The sequence below is a fragment of the Melitaea cinxia genome, chromosome 25, assembly GCF_905220565.1.
Source record: "Melitaea cinxia chromosome 25, ilMelCinx1.1, whole genome shotgun sequence".
In the NCBI taxonomy this organism is placed as follows: domain Eukaryota; kingdom Metazoa; phylum Arthropoda; class Insecta; order Lepidoptera; family Nymphalidae; genus Melitaea; species Melitaea cinxia.
In genome coordinates this window covers 277947-295642 of record NC_059418.1, presented here as the reverse complement: position 1 = coordinate 295642, position 17696 = coordinate 277947, and the positions used below count along the sequence as shown (strand labels likewise).

Here is a 17696-nt window from a genome sequence, read left to right as displayed (position 1 = left end):
TCTTCTTGTCACACAGTAGTTTCTCTCTGGCTTGGATAAAGATTTGCTGAAATATGCAATAACTACTACTCTTTCACCCTGTTTTTGAGATAACCCTCCAATGGCCGTGTTGCTTGCATCCGTGTCGACTATAAATCGACCTTCGGTTTGTGGATATCCCAGGATTGGTGTTTCACACAGATGTTTTTTTAGTTTCTGAAAAGAATCTTCACAAGTCCCATCCCAACTAAATTGTCGTTTATCTTTTGTCAGCCGATGTAATGGCTTGGCTATCTCTGAGAATCCCTTAACAAAACGCATGAGCACAGTCCGAGAAATGCCCGCACTTCGGTTTTGTCCTTAGGGGTAGGCCATTTTTGGACTGCTTCCAGTTTCTCCGGGTCTGTCTGGATTCCATCACTGGAGAACATGGCCGAGATAACTGACCTTATTTCTGAATAAACGACACTTTTTCGGGTTTCAACTTTAATTTGGACCCCTCTATTTTAGCGAAAACTCGCTCCAAGTTTTGCAAATGGTCCTCGAAGTCACGGCCGACAATAATGACGTCATCTAAGTAGACTAAGCAAGCCTCTCCAACTAAACCTGCCAGCACACACTCCATGAGTCGCTCAAATGTGGCAGGTGCATTGCACAATCCGAAGGGCATGACTTTAAATTGCCATAAACCTTTACCGGTCGAGAAAGCTGTCTTCTCCTTGTCTTTTGGATGAATTTCCACCTGCCAGTATCCAGATTTTAGATCTAGGGTTGAGAACCATTTCATGCCACTCAAGGTATCCAAAGTGTCGTCAATTCGAGGTAACGGGTAACTGTCCTTCTTAGAGACATCATTGAGATGCCTATAGTCCACACAAAATCTCGTGCTACCATCTTTCTTTTTCACTAATACAACAGGTGAGCACCACGGACTTGCAGACGGTTCAATAATCTTATTCCTTCTCATGTCCTCCAAAAGGCCTTCAACTTCTTTTTCCTTTGCGATTGGTATCCGTCTTGCTCGTTGACGAATTGGTCTCTCGCTTCCGGTATCTATTCTGTGCTGGACCACCGACGTCCTTCCAAGGTCCCCTTCGTGACTGGAGAAGATATTCGCGTAGCGCTGTAAAAACTTCTTGGCTTTCATGCTCTGCGAATAAGTAAGATTACTCTTGCAGTCATCGAGTAGCTCAGTCACTAATTCGTAGTTGTTGCTCTTTGCCAAGTCTGCGCCTGTCATCGAACTACACTTTTTCATCCAGACAACTTCTTCACATTTTCCAATGACGTCACCTTTGTTCAAGCAGATCTCGCGATCATCAAGTTTCAAAACCTTGACCACAGCGTTACTGCTTCCACTAACAAGGGTTCTCGCCGTCATCAGTTTTTGCGCCGATGTCTAGGTAGGTGTATCTTCGATCAACACGCATCTGTTTGACTTTTTCTTTCCAGTTGTCGGTAGTTTCACCAACACCAAGGCTTCCGCTCTTCCAGGTATAATGACTTCTTTACACATGCAACTTTCCAGCAAGCACCACCAAGAATGAAGATTTCTTCTTCACCACACTTGAAAACTCCGTCAGTGACATTAATTCTGCAGTTGTGTTTCTTCATAAAATCCAAACCCAAGATGCAATCATCCATAATCTCAGCCACGATAACGTTATGAGAGTATGAGGACTCCCCTACATACATCGTAACTGACATTTCTCCCAGGACGGGTATTGGCTGACCGGAGGCCGTAAGAAGCCGACAGTTAATTCTCCTCTTGTGTCCCCTTGCGGCTGTTACCAGCTTTGGGTTCACTATTGTTCTAGAGGCTCCTGTGTCTAGAGTCATTTTGCAATCCGTCCCGTTAATAGTCCCCTGAATCGCAAGACTATTTCCGCTGCATGCCTGGGAGATAACAGTTATTGGGGCTTCCTCCGCGTCAGCCAGTACTCGCCCCTTAGTCCTGGCTTTTATTCGTTTCCCTGCTCCCGGGCAGGGGACGAAGCCCCTTGTTTCTTCAGCTCCTCTATTTATTCCTCGATCCTTTTCATCCTTGCTATCTGGGTCTCCTTCTGCGGGCAGTTGAGCTGAAGATGGCCCCTTTCGCCGCACTTGTAGCACATGACTCCATAGCTTTTCTTCGTAGGAGCCTTTATTTATTTTATTTTTATTATTTTTTTTTATTTTTATTTATTCGGAAAACAAACAGTGTTTCATTACAAAAAAACATATCCAAATGAAAACTATACACCAATTACATGTTTTCACAATTAAATTACAAAAGCTTGTTCACTTGATACAGTTGTATTAAAATAATAAATGCCACCTATCAGTTCGAGAGCCGTCAAACCAAGTGTTCGTCAAAGTAGTTTTGAAATGAAGTGTTGAAGAAGTAAAGAGATCAAGCTGAGTGGATGCCACCACACTATTTAAACTTTTAGCGCCACGAATAAAAAAAGAGTTTTGTCTATAATTTGATGCGGACTGCGGAATGTCCAAACATAAAGGTTGCCTAGATGTTTTATTAGGCACCCTCAAATTAATCTTCGAGAGTAAATGTGGAGAATCTACACGGTTTTGAGCAATTTTGGCTAGAAAGACAACGTCGGCAATTTGTCGCCGTTCCCGTAAGGGTAGTAAATGGTGTCTACGGCACCTTGCCTCATAATTGCAATCGTTGATTTCCAGCCTGTACTGTAGATATTTCAAAAATCTACGCTGTATGGACTCAATCCTATCAATGTAGACATTATATCGTGGATTCCAAACCTGTGAACAATACTCGAGAATACTACGCACCAAGGAACAATAAAGGACCTTAATTACCTTTATACTATTAAATTGGGAACTTGACCGAAAAACAAAGCCCATAGTTTTATTAGCCTTTTTACAGATCAGGTCTATATGCCTGTCGTATGTTAATTTAGAATCATGCATAATACCCAGATCACGGATCTCATTTACCCTGTGTAACACCTGATCTGTAAATTTATATAGAGTTTTCACGAATTTAAATTTACGAGTGAAAGTTATACAGTAACATTTCTGAATGTTTAGCTGTAAGTTATTACGAAGGCAATATTGCTCGAAACGTTCCAAATCCTCCTGTAATAGCTTAGAATTGCTTGGTGAATCGATATTTTTAAATATTTTCATGTCATCGGCGTACAGAAGGAAGTTAGAGTGTTGGAAACAGGAGGCTACATCGTTTATAAAAATATTAAAAAGCAAGGGCCCAAGCAATGACCCCTGGGGAACTCCAGAAGGGACATTATTCCAGTTTGATGAGAATCCGTTCACTACTACTGCTTGCGATCTCTTTTCGATATAGGAGGTAAACCATCGGTATAAATTACCATGAATTCCAGCAAAAAGAAGTTTTTGTAGCAATATTTGATGATCAATGCAATCAAAAGCTTTGCTAAAATCCGTAAAAATTGCGTCAACTTGACCCCCAGAATCCATGCCAGTTGTAACAAAATCTGTGAAAGATAAAAGATTAGACGAAGTAGAACGCATCGCTAAAAATCCATGCTGTTCTGGAATAAAGAATGATGATAATGATTGATAAACTTGAGAATACACTATGCGTTCAAACACTTTAGCGAAGAGGCATAATTTAGATATAGGTCTGTAATTCTTGACATCATTTTTACTACCACTTTTATGTATCGGGGAAATAAATGCGGATTTCCAAATACGAGGTACGAGTCCCTCCGAGATTGAGCGCTTGAATATAATAGATAAAGGCACGGAAATTGATTCAGCGCATTTGACGGCAAAGATGGGTACAATCTGGTCTGGTCCTAAACCCTTGGTTAAGTCCAATGCCTTTAATAATTTCTTAATTGAATCTATACTGATTTCTATATTACTAATACAAACAGAGACGTTATTTGGGTTTAAAGGTGAATAATTTAAGTTGTTCCTATGTGACAATGGAGAAAGAAAAGTGGATTGGAAAAATGAAGCAAAAAGATCACAAACACCTTGTCCAGTATCCGCAGACTGTCCTTCATAGTATAATTTAGACGGACGGAACCCTTATTGTTGGATTTTACAAACGACCAAAACTTTTTTGGTTGCCTAACTATCGCATCTTCCGTGCGTTTTATGTAATTATTGTAGCACTCCTGTTCCAGACGTTTAGCCCTAGTTCGAAGAAGTCGAAAAGTGTCGAGGTCAGCCATATTACCATAAACTTGATATCTTTTATTATATTTATATTTTTCTTTCAGTAGTTTTTTAAGTGAACAGCTATACCACGGTGGAAATGATGAAGAACTTATTATTTTATGAGGGACATGTTTGTCTCTAATATTGTATAAGTGGTGGTAAAATATATCAACGGCATTGTCCAAAGGGCTATTGTTCAGGTCCATCACCCAATTCACTTCATTTAGTGAGGAAGAAATGGCCTCATAATCTGCTTTATCATAAAAATATTTAAGTCTGCGATTAGTTCCAAGTGAGTCGTCCAGAGCACAGGTCAAAGTTAGATCTAACGACTTATGGTGAGGGTCCTCTGGTACCAGAGGATCGTCACATGCCGATACACACACGTATTCGTTACACAAAACATAATCAAGTATTCTATTGTTAATATTTCTATTTAAGTTAAACTGATTAAGTTTGCACTCTGCTAGAGTATCGAAAAATAATACCTGCGATTCGCCAACGATCCCATTAGGCTGCAAACAGTTAATCTCACCATTCCAGTTGATGTTGCTTAAGTTAAAGTCACCCAAAATTAGAAATAAGTCGTTCGGACATGAACTAACAATGAGCGACAGCTTCTCTGAGAAGTTTTGCAATTGTGTATTGAAAGAATTACCTAAATTTTCCTTACATAAGTATAGAGTGCAGATGTGAATTTTAATTGAGTGTGATCCCCGTATAGTTTTTTTCGTTGTGATTGTAACCCAGATGTCTTCAGCAGAGGAGTGCCATTCTGGGCGTTCCACTGCGGTTAACCGCCGGTGAGTAGCTAGCAATACTCCACCTCCATACCTCAACTGTGTTGATTGATAATTCCTATCAGCCCGCCAGACAATATACCTATCATCGAATAATTCATTATCACCTAGACCATCCGGAAGCCAGGTTTCCGTTAGTGAGATAATATCGTAAGAGGACAGGAGCACACCCCGTTTGAACGCGTGAGTCTTGGTGCGTAGTCCCCGAGCATTTTGGTAATACACTTTAAGGTCGTACGAAGCCATCAGTAATCATAATACACATATACACATTAACATATATCCATATATACCCACACACACATACACATACAAGCACACACATACATACATACGCATACATATACGTGTAAAACCTTACATACATATACACGCACATACATAAATACATATAAATAGAATCAACGATCTGAGCAAAACCGCAAATAATAGGATTATCAAAAGGGTAAAATAATAATAATATGAGGTACCAATTATCACTATAGACAACCACAAGACCAGTTGACGTAGGAGTGCAACAATCACTCACTCTCCCACATAACAAAATGAAGTATAACTTCATTATTACATATATATAAGTATGTATATATAACAATATAAATACACTGTCAGGCAGATAATCCCCGGAGGGACGGGTACTCACATTTAATAACAAAGAATACACATCTGTAAAATATAAAAGTATATCTATAATATATATAAACGCGAAAGGTCACTCATCACGAAATCTCCGAAACTATAACAGCTACAAACTTGAAATTTGGCAGGTAGGTTTCTTATAGGGCTTAGACATCCGCTAAGAACGTATTTTACGAAACTCGACCCCTAAGGGGGTAAAACGGGGGTTGCAAGTTTATATGAAAGTCCTATGTTTTTGAAGTAAGAGACTTGAAATTTGAAATGTATGCTCTATAGATGGTGAGGAGGTGTCCAAACAATGTATCTTTAGAAATCAACTCCTTTTTGGGGTTAACACGGGGATGGTAGATTGACTCATTCATCACGAAATCTCCGAAACTATAACAGCTACAAACTTGAAATTTGGCAGGTAGGTTTCTTATAGGTCGTAGACACCCGCTAAGAACGGATTTTACGAAACTCGACCCCTAAGGGGGTAAAACGGGGGTTGGAAGTTTGTATGAAAGTCCTATGTTTTTGAAGTAAGAGACTTGAAATTTAAAATGTATGCTCTATAGATGATGAGAAAGTATACAAATAATGTATCTTTAAAAATAACCTCCCTTTTGGGGTTGAAACGGGGGATGGTAGATTGACTCATTCATCACAAAATCTCCGAAACAATAACAGCTACAAATTTGGCATTTGATAGGTAGGTTTCTTATAGGGCTTAAACATCCGCTAAGAACAAATTTTACGAAACTCGACCCCTAAGGGGGTGAAATGGGGGTTGCAAGTTTGTATGAAAGTCCTATGTTTTTGAAGTAAGAGACTTGAAATTTAAAATGTGTGTATCCTCTATAGATGGTAAGAAGATGTCCAAATAATGCGTCGAAATATATATATATAAAAGAGAAAGGTCAATGACTCACTCATCACGAAAATTCAAAAACCGTTGGATGGTCCATCCATCCAGAATGGACAAAGATGAAATTTAGCAGGGAGGTAGATTATAGTTAGTAGACGTCCGCTAAGAACGGATTTTGCGATATTCCACCGCTAAGAGGGTTTAATTGGGGTTGATAGTTTTTATGAAACATATACAGCAGCTATAAGTTCGCCTGGTAGGTTATTTATACTGCAGCCTGAAAATAAAACTAAAAATGTGATGTATAGAGAGGTTTTATAAAAATAACTATTAAATTATACTAAATTGTGCCTTTTAAAAAGTTACTCAGTGTGATAAGCATTTCAAGTGACTGAAATAAAAATAATAATTTGTGTTAAACATCTTGAATGCATATCTTCATAGCCACGCGGACGTAGTCGCGGGCAACAGTTAGCGTATTAAAAAACAAAGTCCCCAAAAGTGTATGTGATCGATTCCCTCAAAATCTACTGAACGGATTTTCATGCGGTTTCACCAATGGAGAGATGATAATAGCTACAAGAAGAAGGTTTACGGAACGGCTAAGCCGATTTTGATGAAACTTTGTGACACACTGATTTCAACGCGGGCGAAGCCGCGGGCACAGCTAGTAATATATATAAACGCGAAAGGTCATTCATCACGAAATCTCCGAAACTATAACACCTACAAACTTGAAATTTGGCAAGTAGGCTCCTTATAGGACGTAGACATCCGCTAAGAACGGATTTTACGAAACTCAACCCCTAAGGGGGTAAAATGGGGGTTGGAAGTTTGTATGAGAGTCTCATGTTTTTGACGTAAGAGACTTGAAATTTAAAATGTAAGCTCTATAGATAGATGGTGAAAAGGTGTCCAAATAATGTATCTTTAGAAATCAATCCCTTTTTGGGTTAAAACGGGGGATAGTAGGTCGGCTCACTGATCACGAAATCTCCGAAACTATAACAGTTACAAACTTGAAATTTGGCAGAAAGGCTCCTTATAGGGCGTAAACATCCGCTAAGAACGAATTTTACAAAATTCGACCCTTAAGGGGTTAAAAAGGGGGTTGGAAGTTTGTATGAGAGTCTCATGTTTTTGACGTAAGAGACTTGAAATTTAAAATGTAAGCTCTATAGATAGATGGTGAAAAGGTGTCCAAATAATGTATCTTTAGAAATCAATCCCTTTTTGGGTTAAAACGGGGGATAGTAGGTCGGCTCACTGATCACGAAATCTCCGAAACTATAACAGTTACAAACTTGAAATTTGGCAGAAAGGCTCCTTATAGGGCGTAAACATCCGCTAAGAACGAATTTTACAAAATTCGACCCTTAAGGGGTTAAAAAGGGGGTTGGAAGTTTGTATGAAAGTCCCATGTTTTTGAAGTAAGAGACTTGAAATTTAAAATGTATACCTTATAGATGATGAGAAGGTGTTCAAATAATGAATCTTTAGAAATCAACTCCCTTTTGGGGTTAAAACGGGGGATGGTAGGTTTACTCACTCATCACGAAATCTTCGAAACTATAACACCTACAAACTTGAAATTTGGCAGATAGGCTCCTTATAGGGCGTAGACATTCGCTAAGAACGGGTTTTACAAAACTCGACCCCTAAGGGGGTAAAACGGGGTTTGGAAGTTTGTATGAAAGTCCTATGTTTTTGAAGTAAGAGTCTTGAAATTTAAAATATATGCTCTATAGATGGTGAGAAGGTGTCCAAATAATGTATATTTAGAAATCAACTCCCTTTTGGGGTTAAAACGGGGGATGGTAGGTTGATTCACTCATCACGAAATCTCCGAAACTATAATACCTACAAACTTGAAATTTGGCAGGTACGTTTCTTATAGGGCGTATACATTTGCTAAGAACAAATTTTATGAAACTCTACCCCTAAGGGGATAAAACAGGGGTTGGAAGTTTGTATGAAAGTCCTATGTTTTTGAAGTAAGAGGCTTGAAATTTAAAATGTATGCTCTATAGATGTTGAGAAGGTGTTAAAATAATGTATCTTTAGAAATCAACTCCCTTTTGGGGTTAAAATGGGGTATGGTAGGTTGACTCACTCATCATGAAATCTCTGAAACTATAACAGCTACAAACTTGAAATTTTGCAGATAGGTTCCTTATAGGGCGTAAACATCCGCTGAGAACGGATTTTACGAAACTCGATCCATAAGGGGATAAAACGGGGGTTGGAAGTTTATATGAAAGTCATATGTTATTAAGGTAAGAGACTTGAAATTTAAAATATATGCTCTATAGATGGCGAGAAAGTGTCCGAATAATACATCGTAATCTATATATTGTTTTAAATTTCCATGGTTCTTAACATTATTTGAATTCGTTTTTTCGGGATTTATACCATGTACCTTCTTTGAGAACTGACTTCTTCCGTGACCATGGCGCATGCAACTGCGCCGAAATATCGGAGCCTCAAAGATAAAAAGGTACATGGTATAAATCCCGAAAAAACGAATTCAAATAACATCGTAATCTATATATATAAAAGAGAAAGGTCACTGATTGACATCACGAGAACTTAAAAATCGCTGGATGGTCCATCCATCCAAGATGAACAAAGATGAAATTTTGGCAGGAAGGTAGATTATAGTTAGTAGACGTCCGCTAAGAACGGATTTTGCGATATTCCATCGCTAAGGGGGTTTAATTAGGGTTGATAGTTTGTATGAAACATATACAGTAGCAACAAGTTCGCCTGATAGGTTATTCATACTGCAGCCTGAAAATAAAACTAAAAATGTGGTGTATAGAGAGGTTTTATAAAAATAACTATTAGATTATACTAAATTGTGCCTTTGAAAAAGTTACTCAGAGTGATAAGCATTTCAAGTGACTGAAATAAAAAAAAATAATTTGCGTTAAGCATCTTAATAGTAATGCATATCTTCATAACCACGCTGACGTAGTCGCGGGCAACAGTTAGTGTATTTTAAAACAAAGTTCCCAAAAGCGTATGTGACCGATTCCCTCCAAATCTACTTAACGGATTTTCATGCGGTTTCACAAATGGAGAGAGGTCTTCAAGAGGAAGGTTTACGGAACGGCAAAGCCGATTTTGATGAGAGTTTCACTGGAAGTTTGCCGGGAAAACTTTGTGACAAACTGATTTCAACGCGGGCGAAGCCGCGGGCACAGCTAGTAATATATATTTTGTAATAATGGTAATAATAATATACCGTTACGCGTATAGTACTTGGAGGGATAGGCATTTAGAATTATATTACTATTAATTCGAACCAATTTTATATTAAAATAACAAATAATAACACCATTAAACAATAGGGTAGATTTGAAATAGTTAATAATGGGTCTTGAGTAGTCGAGGTCATTGACAGGCGAAATTAAACTTAAGTTAAGTAGCGCGCAAACTAAAATGGGCACTACGATAATGTATAAACGTACCCATACAGGTGAACTTTGCGTCAAAGGCTGCATACTCACGTATGATATTAGCTTGAACTCTGCAACACAATTGTATTTATAAATAATATTAAACGATAACAAATAAACGGTGACGGCTCTCAAACCTTGTAACAATGCTTCATATAAAAATAAAAGATTTAAGTATAATAAAGAAGCGGTCGAACTGATATTCAAATTATTCTGACAAGATCCTTCTCGCACCTTATAAAAAATATTGGCGAAGTATCAGACTTCCTAGCCATAATTTTTGAGTGCTTAACCCATATGTATTTGAAGTTATTATTCTTTGCCAGAGATTTGGCTTTACTCAGCAAAACCTTGTTCCGTTGGGTCAGGTGGTCATTCACGTAACAATATCCAGTAGATGCAAAGCCCAAGTCCGACACCGACAGCCGAGTCTTGCGCGAAGACGAAACAAAATTTTCCTTAATATATCGGTTGTTAAAAGAAACAATTATTGGTTTCTCAACATTCGGTACACGAGTGGGCACTCTGGCAATATAATTGATGTCTTCTTTTTTTATAGGGAAATTACACTTATTACCAATTCTCTGAGTTAAATCGTAGAGATCTTCATTATTTTTTTGTGGTATTCCCCTGATTTCAACATTATTGGATCTAGCCCACTGATCCCTAACGTCAAGTTCCTGGTTTAACTTGATTAATTCCTCCCGCAGCCTCGGCACATCATTCACCATCTCCTCAGCTTTAGCTACCCTCGATTCCAAGGACTTTATAGTGCTCGAAAATTGATTTATTGACTCGTGTGCCATTTCTAGCGATGACTTCAGACTGTTGACATCAGATTTGATGGATTTGATGTCTTCCATCAGGGATGCCAATGGAGCCAACTGCAGATTAATATAGTTCAGTTGTTCAAGTATATTGTCCATCTGACTAACCGCTGGTGAGTTAGGAGTCGGCGAAAGTGATGGGCCCGCCTTGCACTTCGGACAGCGCCAGTTATTCCTTCTGTCACCAAGCTTCCGAAACCCGGCCTCAGTAACTCCAGCACAACCGAAGTCGTACCGATTTTTACACAAACTGCACACTGGACCGTCAGAGTGTTGAAGACCGCAACTCGAGCAGGAAAACATCGTGAAAAGTTTGAGAAACACTGAAATAACTATTCAAACGAACAAGCGTGTGTTTAGCGACAATGCCAAGAGACGACTGATTATCACCTCTTCTATTTGCCATTTTCATTAACAACATCACGAATAACATTTCTTCTCTCTACCATTTGTATGCAGATGATTTGCAGATCTATGCTCAGTCTGACCTCGAAAACTTGCCTGGGGCTATTACTATAATTAATAAAGATCTTGCTGCTGTAGCTGAATGGAGTCGCTGTTATGGTCTTAAATTAAATCCAGTGAAATCGCAAGTTATAGTATTGGGTTGTCGGGCTTTTATTTCGAGGATTGACTGGGCTTCTTTACCTCCGGTGCTCATCAATAGCACTTCCATACCATATAGTAAGTGCGTTAAAAATCTTGGCGTTTACATGGACGAGAATATGAACTGGACAACGCAGATTAAAGAAGTGAGTAGAAAAATGTTTTCAACTTGGCATTCGTTAAGACGCTTACAATACATGCTACCGACTTCTACTAAAATTGCACTCGCGGAATCTCTTTTCCTGTCTTATCTCGACTATGCCGATGCGTGCTATCCTGACCTTACTGAACAACAACTGACAAAACTTGAGAGGCTCCAAAATTTAGCTCATCATTACAGCCTATACAGTTCACTGCTGGACATAGGCCTCCACAAGTTTACGCCAAAAATAACGTGAACTCATGTGTTTTGCCCATAGTCACCACGCTATTAGATTCGTATTTTCTTTGCGAAAATACGATCACATATCCGATTTTCGTAAAAAGCTCAAGTGGTTGCCAATCCGCTTTCGCCGGAATACTAGAATGCTGGCGCTGCTTTACTGTGTGCTTAAAAGTCCCCGGGCCCCTGAGTATCTAAGAGAAAAGTTTGTAGTGCGTGAATCTGACAATCTCGAATGATACAACTACGCTGTATATACCTATCCATCATACTGCTTTCTACAATTGCTCTTTTACAGTGCAGTCAATAGTTCTGTGGAATGCTTTGCCTAAAACTATTAGGGAGGCTAAAACTCTTACATCATTTAAGAAGCTACTAAAAGATTTTTACCTAAATTGTTAGTGAAAAGCTGGTCTGTGTTAAGTTACTCGTAAGTTTACTCGTAGTTATTCGTAAATGTGCTGTCGATAATTATTCAATATTATATTTATGATTAACTATTATCTACTTCATAATTAATGTAATAGGTATGTATTTATTTGTGTATATATTTTACGATAAAGCATAATGTAATGGGTATGTATTTATTTGTGTATTTAATTCTTTATATGTTTATAATATATACTATCTATCTATATATATATATTATTGTATTATTATTAGAATATAGGATCTACTTTGTTTTTAATTTTCTGTTTTTCTTTTTGATAACCCTACTCTTTTTATTTTAAAATCTCCTCTACCCCAAGGTTGTCTGGAAGAAATCGCTTACCTAGCGATAAGACCGCCTTTGTGCATAGTATTGTTTTGCAAATTTTATTTTTAAAGATGTATGTTATGTAATATGCACAATAAAGTATATTTCTTCTTCTTCTTCTTCTTCATACATGCGTACTCTATGGTAGGTAGGTTATGGTAGGTAGGTAGGGGTATGGTAGGTAGGTAGGTAGGTAGGTATATCTAATAATGCGTTTTTACTTGACGCTTTTTTCGTCGACCTACGTTTTATTATACCTAATAACTTTCTATTGGATGTATCGATTTTGATATTTTTTTTTGTTGGAAAGGAGTTATTCCAAGTTTAGTACCATGATAAGGAAACCAGGATCTGATGATGGGATCCCAGAGAAATCGAGGGAAACTCTTGAAAATCTGTAATAACTTTTTACTGGGTATACCGATTTTAATAATTCGACGAGAGAATTCTGGAAAGTTCGCGCATGTACCCGGTTTTCGAGACTATAATTCTATATAGTTCCACAGTAGTTCCTCTAACGCCATCTAGTATTTAGTAGAGAGTTTCATGCGGTCTCTGTCTTTGTGTGGTTTCAATAGTTGCCGCGCGTTTCTTTGTGTGTCCGTAACAATATCAAAGTCATCATGTGTCGCGTGTTGTGACACGCAGAGTCGCTTACCTTTTCCCAAAGAAGGTAACAGAAGTACTGAGTTGCTACATACTGTGCATACCGATCTCTGTGGACCGATGGAAAACCGATCTATAGGTGGTTCTAGATACTATTTATAGATGATTTTAGTTATATGACATACATTTATTTTTTGAAAACAGAAGATGAGGCATTGAAATGCTTTCAACAGTATAAAACGGACGTTGAGAATCAACTTAATCACACTATTAAGATTTTGAGAAGTGACAGTGGTAGAGAATTCTGCAACAGCAAATTTGACAGTTTTTTGATGTCACATGGAATAATATATCACAGAACGAACCCGTACACACCTGAGCAGAATGATCTATCGAAACGTTATAACCGGACTGTTGTCGAGAAAGCCAAGTGTCTACTGTTCGATGCAGGTCTTGAGAAAAGATTTTGGGCAGTGGCGGCACGCACTGCAGTGTAATTACAGAACAGAACTGTGACCGCATCATTAAACTTTAAACCTCCTTTCGAGATATGGGCAGGCAGAAAGCCAGATGTAAGTCATTTACGTGTTTTTGGTAGTACAATCATAATACATGTGCCAAAATAAAAGAAATTAAAGTGGGACAGAAAGTCGGAAAAATGTATTCTTGTCGGCTATTCCAATAATGTCAAGGGGTACAGGATTTACAATCCGAAATCTAATGCCATCACCACCAGTCGAGATGTTATGGTGTTAGAGAAGATAGAGATAGAGAATGTTCTGGAGGTACAGAAAGATTGTTCAGATGAGGTGAATATGGTTCCAGTGGGGAAAGAAGGTTTGACACTTCAGGAAGATTCACCTGAACAATCAGAAAGCTTGAACACAGATGATAGCGGTGAACTGTATGTACCTAGTAAAAGTGATACATTAGATAGCTCTAAGTCTGATACAACAGACAGAGAAGACTCCATTATACTCAACAATGTCAACATAACAAATGGTCCTCGGCGTAGGCGGCATCCAGACAGATATGGTTTTGCAAGTGATTGTATATAAGATGACAAGATGTTCACGGGTGAGATATCATTGCAAGAAGACTTAGAAGGTCCTGAGAAAGCACAGTGGTTAGCGGCAGTGCAGGATGAGTTGCAGTCGTTCGAGAAAAATAGTGCGTGGGAACTCGTAGATGTACCAATAGATGGTACTATAGTGCAGTGCAAGTGGGTTCTGCGAAAAAAGTACGGTCGCAAAGGGCTTCACACAAAAACATGGTGTAGACTATACAGAAATATTTTCGCCTGTACAGAGACATACAACTTTGAGACTATTATTTGCATTGTCTATAAAGTTAGATTTATTTATTTATTTATTTATTTACTGATACACCAACAGCATAACATACTAAACATTACAATATCACGTTCATGTACATAGTCCGGTATGCATGCCAGTTACGGGTGCATACATCACTCGCCTTAGAAGACATTAATTAACAATTTTAGAGTTGCAGCAAATCATAAAAATATAGCAGAAGTATAACAATTAAAAAAAAAAAGAATAGTATAAATATCAAATTAAACATTATATTTATGTGCAGAAATGTGCGGTAAGTTTTTTTTTTAGACTTGTCCCTGAATCATGAAAGATATCAAAGTCTTTAATTGACGCGGAGAATCGATTGTACTCAGAACACATCCTCGATAATGGAGAATGTTTAAGAGCATTTGTTCTACCTACATGTTCAACAAGTATGTTATTAATGGGCTTTCGTGGATATCTGTACGGGATTTTAAAATTTATTTTATCAAGCAATTCACCGCATGCAATCTGTCCCGATATCAACTTTTTGAGGAATGTTAAATCTAGTATTATGCGGCGATTATAAAGTGAAATCATTTTAAAGTGTTTCAGCCGTAAGTCATAGGTGGCCTTATGAGAGATGCCCGAAGTGTGGTATGCCAGGTATCTAGTAAAAGATCTTTGTAGTCTCTCTATACGTTGAGATGGTGCTACGTATTGGGGACTCCACACAACCAATGCAAATTCGAGTTTGCTGCGAACCAGTGAGTTATAAAGGATTATTTTGGTTTGAGGAGAAACAAATCCTTTGGTGTTTCTTTTAAGAAAACCTAACATCCTGGCCGCTTGTTTTACCGTTGTGTCCATGTGCACTTTAAATTTCAATTTTGCGTCCATTATCACGCCCAAATCTCGAATCTCCTTAACCTCCTGTAACGTATCGGACTGTAATTTATACGCTGATGGCAATTGTACTTTTTTCTTTGTGTACTTAATGTGATAAGATTTCTTCGTGTTTATAATCATACCGTTTAATTTACACCACACATTTATCCCATCAAGATCAGCTTGGATGAGCTTTACATCATTATTCGTACTGACAGTTTTGAATATCTTGAGATCATCAGCAAAAAGGGAGTATTTACAATGATGTATAGAAGAAATAATGTCATTTATAAACACTGAGAAGAGAACAGGACCCAAATGGGATCCTTGTGGTACTCCTGAATACGCAACATACTCATGTGATACGTGACCGTTTAGCACCACAAACTGAAGTCTTTTTGCTAGGTATGACTCAAACCACTCAAGTAAGGTCCCACCCACACCAGACTTTCTCAATTTATGTATAAGACGCGAGTGACACACCTTATCAAAAGCGCTCGAGAAATCCATGTATATACAATCCACTTGTTGGCGTCTATCTATTTCTTTACTAAGGTAGGACATAAATGACACCAAGTTCGTTTGAACAGAACGTCCCTTGCGAAACCCATGTTGATATTCTGAGATCTGGCTTTCCAAGTGGCGCGTGACAATTGGGCAAACAAGGGATTCAAACAGTTTAGGTATACATGAAAGTATGGATATAGGACGGTAGTTTTTGACGTCTTTATTGTCACCTTTTTTGTACACAGGAACGACCTTTGCCTTTTTCCACAACTCAGGAAACACCCCGTCATGCAAAGACCTGTTGAAAAGCAGTGATAGTGGCAGAGCAAGAGTAGGGCCGCAGCGCTTCACAAAGATAGGAGGGATCTCATCCGGACCAGCACCCTTAAAGATATCTAGTTTATTAATGGCACGTTTGATTTCATTTTCACTAAATTTAATTTTACTCAAGTATGACAGACCGTGCACTGTGGACTCTAGACTATCAGGTAATACTATGTTACTAAACACTGATGAAAAATTTTTAGCAAATAAATCTGCGATTTTTGTACCAGTGTTAGCAGTTTGGTCATCAAGGGTCATTTCGGCAGGTATCGTAGTTTCACCACCTCGCCTATCCTTGATAAAGTTCCAGAAACATTTAGGATTCCCGATAATATTATTCTCAACCCGTTTTTTGTAATTTTGTAGGCATGCGTCTATCATTTTTTTACTTCGTTCACGAAGTAACTCATACTCTAACCTATCGCGTGGATTTTTGTATTTCATAAACTTTTTCCGCTTGCTTTCCTTCTCCAAGATTATTTTAGTCAGAGACTTACTAAACCATGAGGGAAACCTGCTTTTCTTTGGTCTCGAAACGGGGACGTATGTTTCCACGGTATTGTTCAATATACGGTAAAACACTGCGGTCATCTCGTTTACGTTTTGACACCTATCGAACTGTTTTGGCCAATTAATTTCCCTTAGATGAGCTAAAATTAGATTATAGTTCGCTTTGAAAAAATTGGGTCGGGGTCTTTCGGCTGATTTAAGAAAGTGTGGTTTTAGTTCCGGTACAATAATCAATAAAGGAGGATGCTTTCGGTCAATTTTACTTATAATATTTAAAGAATTAGTAACTTCTAACGTAATGCAGTTAGTCAGAACAAGATCCAGCACTCTGCCATCCTCGTTAGGAAGAGGGTTCATTTGTGTAATATTATTCAGCGCCATGAAATCAGTGAGTGCCAGACCTTGCGGTGAACCATAATTAAATGCACTACATGAAACACCATCCACGCCGCGAGACCAACCAATAAAGCCCATGTTGAAGTCTCCCAATATTATGACTTGGTCATTTCCGTCTAAAATATCGCTAGTATGCTCTAAAAACCGAGTAAGGCTTTCCAAATTTACTGGTGGGGGAAGGTATACCGCGCAAATTAATATTTTTGTGACAATGTTATTTGTTTTTACATCAATTGAGACCCATAGGTCCTCCGCATCGCTCTCCCAGTTTGAATGTCTGGAAGAAGGAATATGATTAGAAACAGCGACCAAAACTCCTCCACCGTCTTTTTTAGTAGTTTCTGAGCACAATCGATCTCTCCTATAAACAGTATAACGCTTATCTATAAATTCCGAATTCGTTACTTTACTATTGAGCCACGTCTCAGTAAATACAATTACGTTGTAGTTATTAATCAGAATATTTGTAAAAACATCCTCTGTTTTGGTTCTTAAGCCCCGCACATTCTGATAATAAATATTTACAGCCATTGTGAAAAACAATTATATAACTACTACTTGGATAATTCTAACACTTATCGAATACTAATACTAAAGCAACAATTTTAAGCTTTCGTCGTTTTTGATGTGAATAGCATGACTTTGCTCGTTTTTCCTCGCAAGTATTCTTCCATCCCGTATCCACACAAACTTGAACCCAGT

The 17696-nt window shown here is 38.2% G+C and overlaps 2 protein-coding genes across 2 annotated transcripts; both read right to left on the bottom strand.

Moving 5' to 3' along the window:
- Positions 1 to 427: 427 nt before the first annotated feature.
- Positions 428 to 1360, bottom strand: LOC123665826. The gene is made up of 2 exons (XM_045600059.1): positions 961 to 1360; positions 428 to 585 (listed from the first exon to the last, which is right to left on the bottom strand). The coding sequence occupies exons 1-2, from the start codon at positions 1358 to 1360 to the stop codon at positions 428 to 430; spliced, it is 558 nt and encodes a 185-aa protein (XP_045456015.1).
- An 8736-nt stretch (positions 1361 to 10096) lies between these two features.
- LOC123665825 lies at positions 10097 to 11023 on the bottom strand. Its single transcript, XM_045600058.1, has one exon. It carries the CDS (start codon positions 11021 to 11023, stop codon positions 10097 to 10099), a length of 927 nt encoding a protein of 308 aa, XP_045456014.1.
- Positions 11024 to 17696: the final 6673 nt, after the last annotated feature.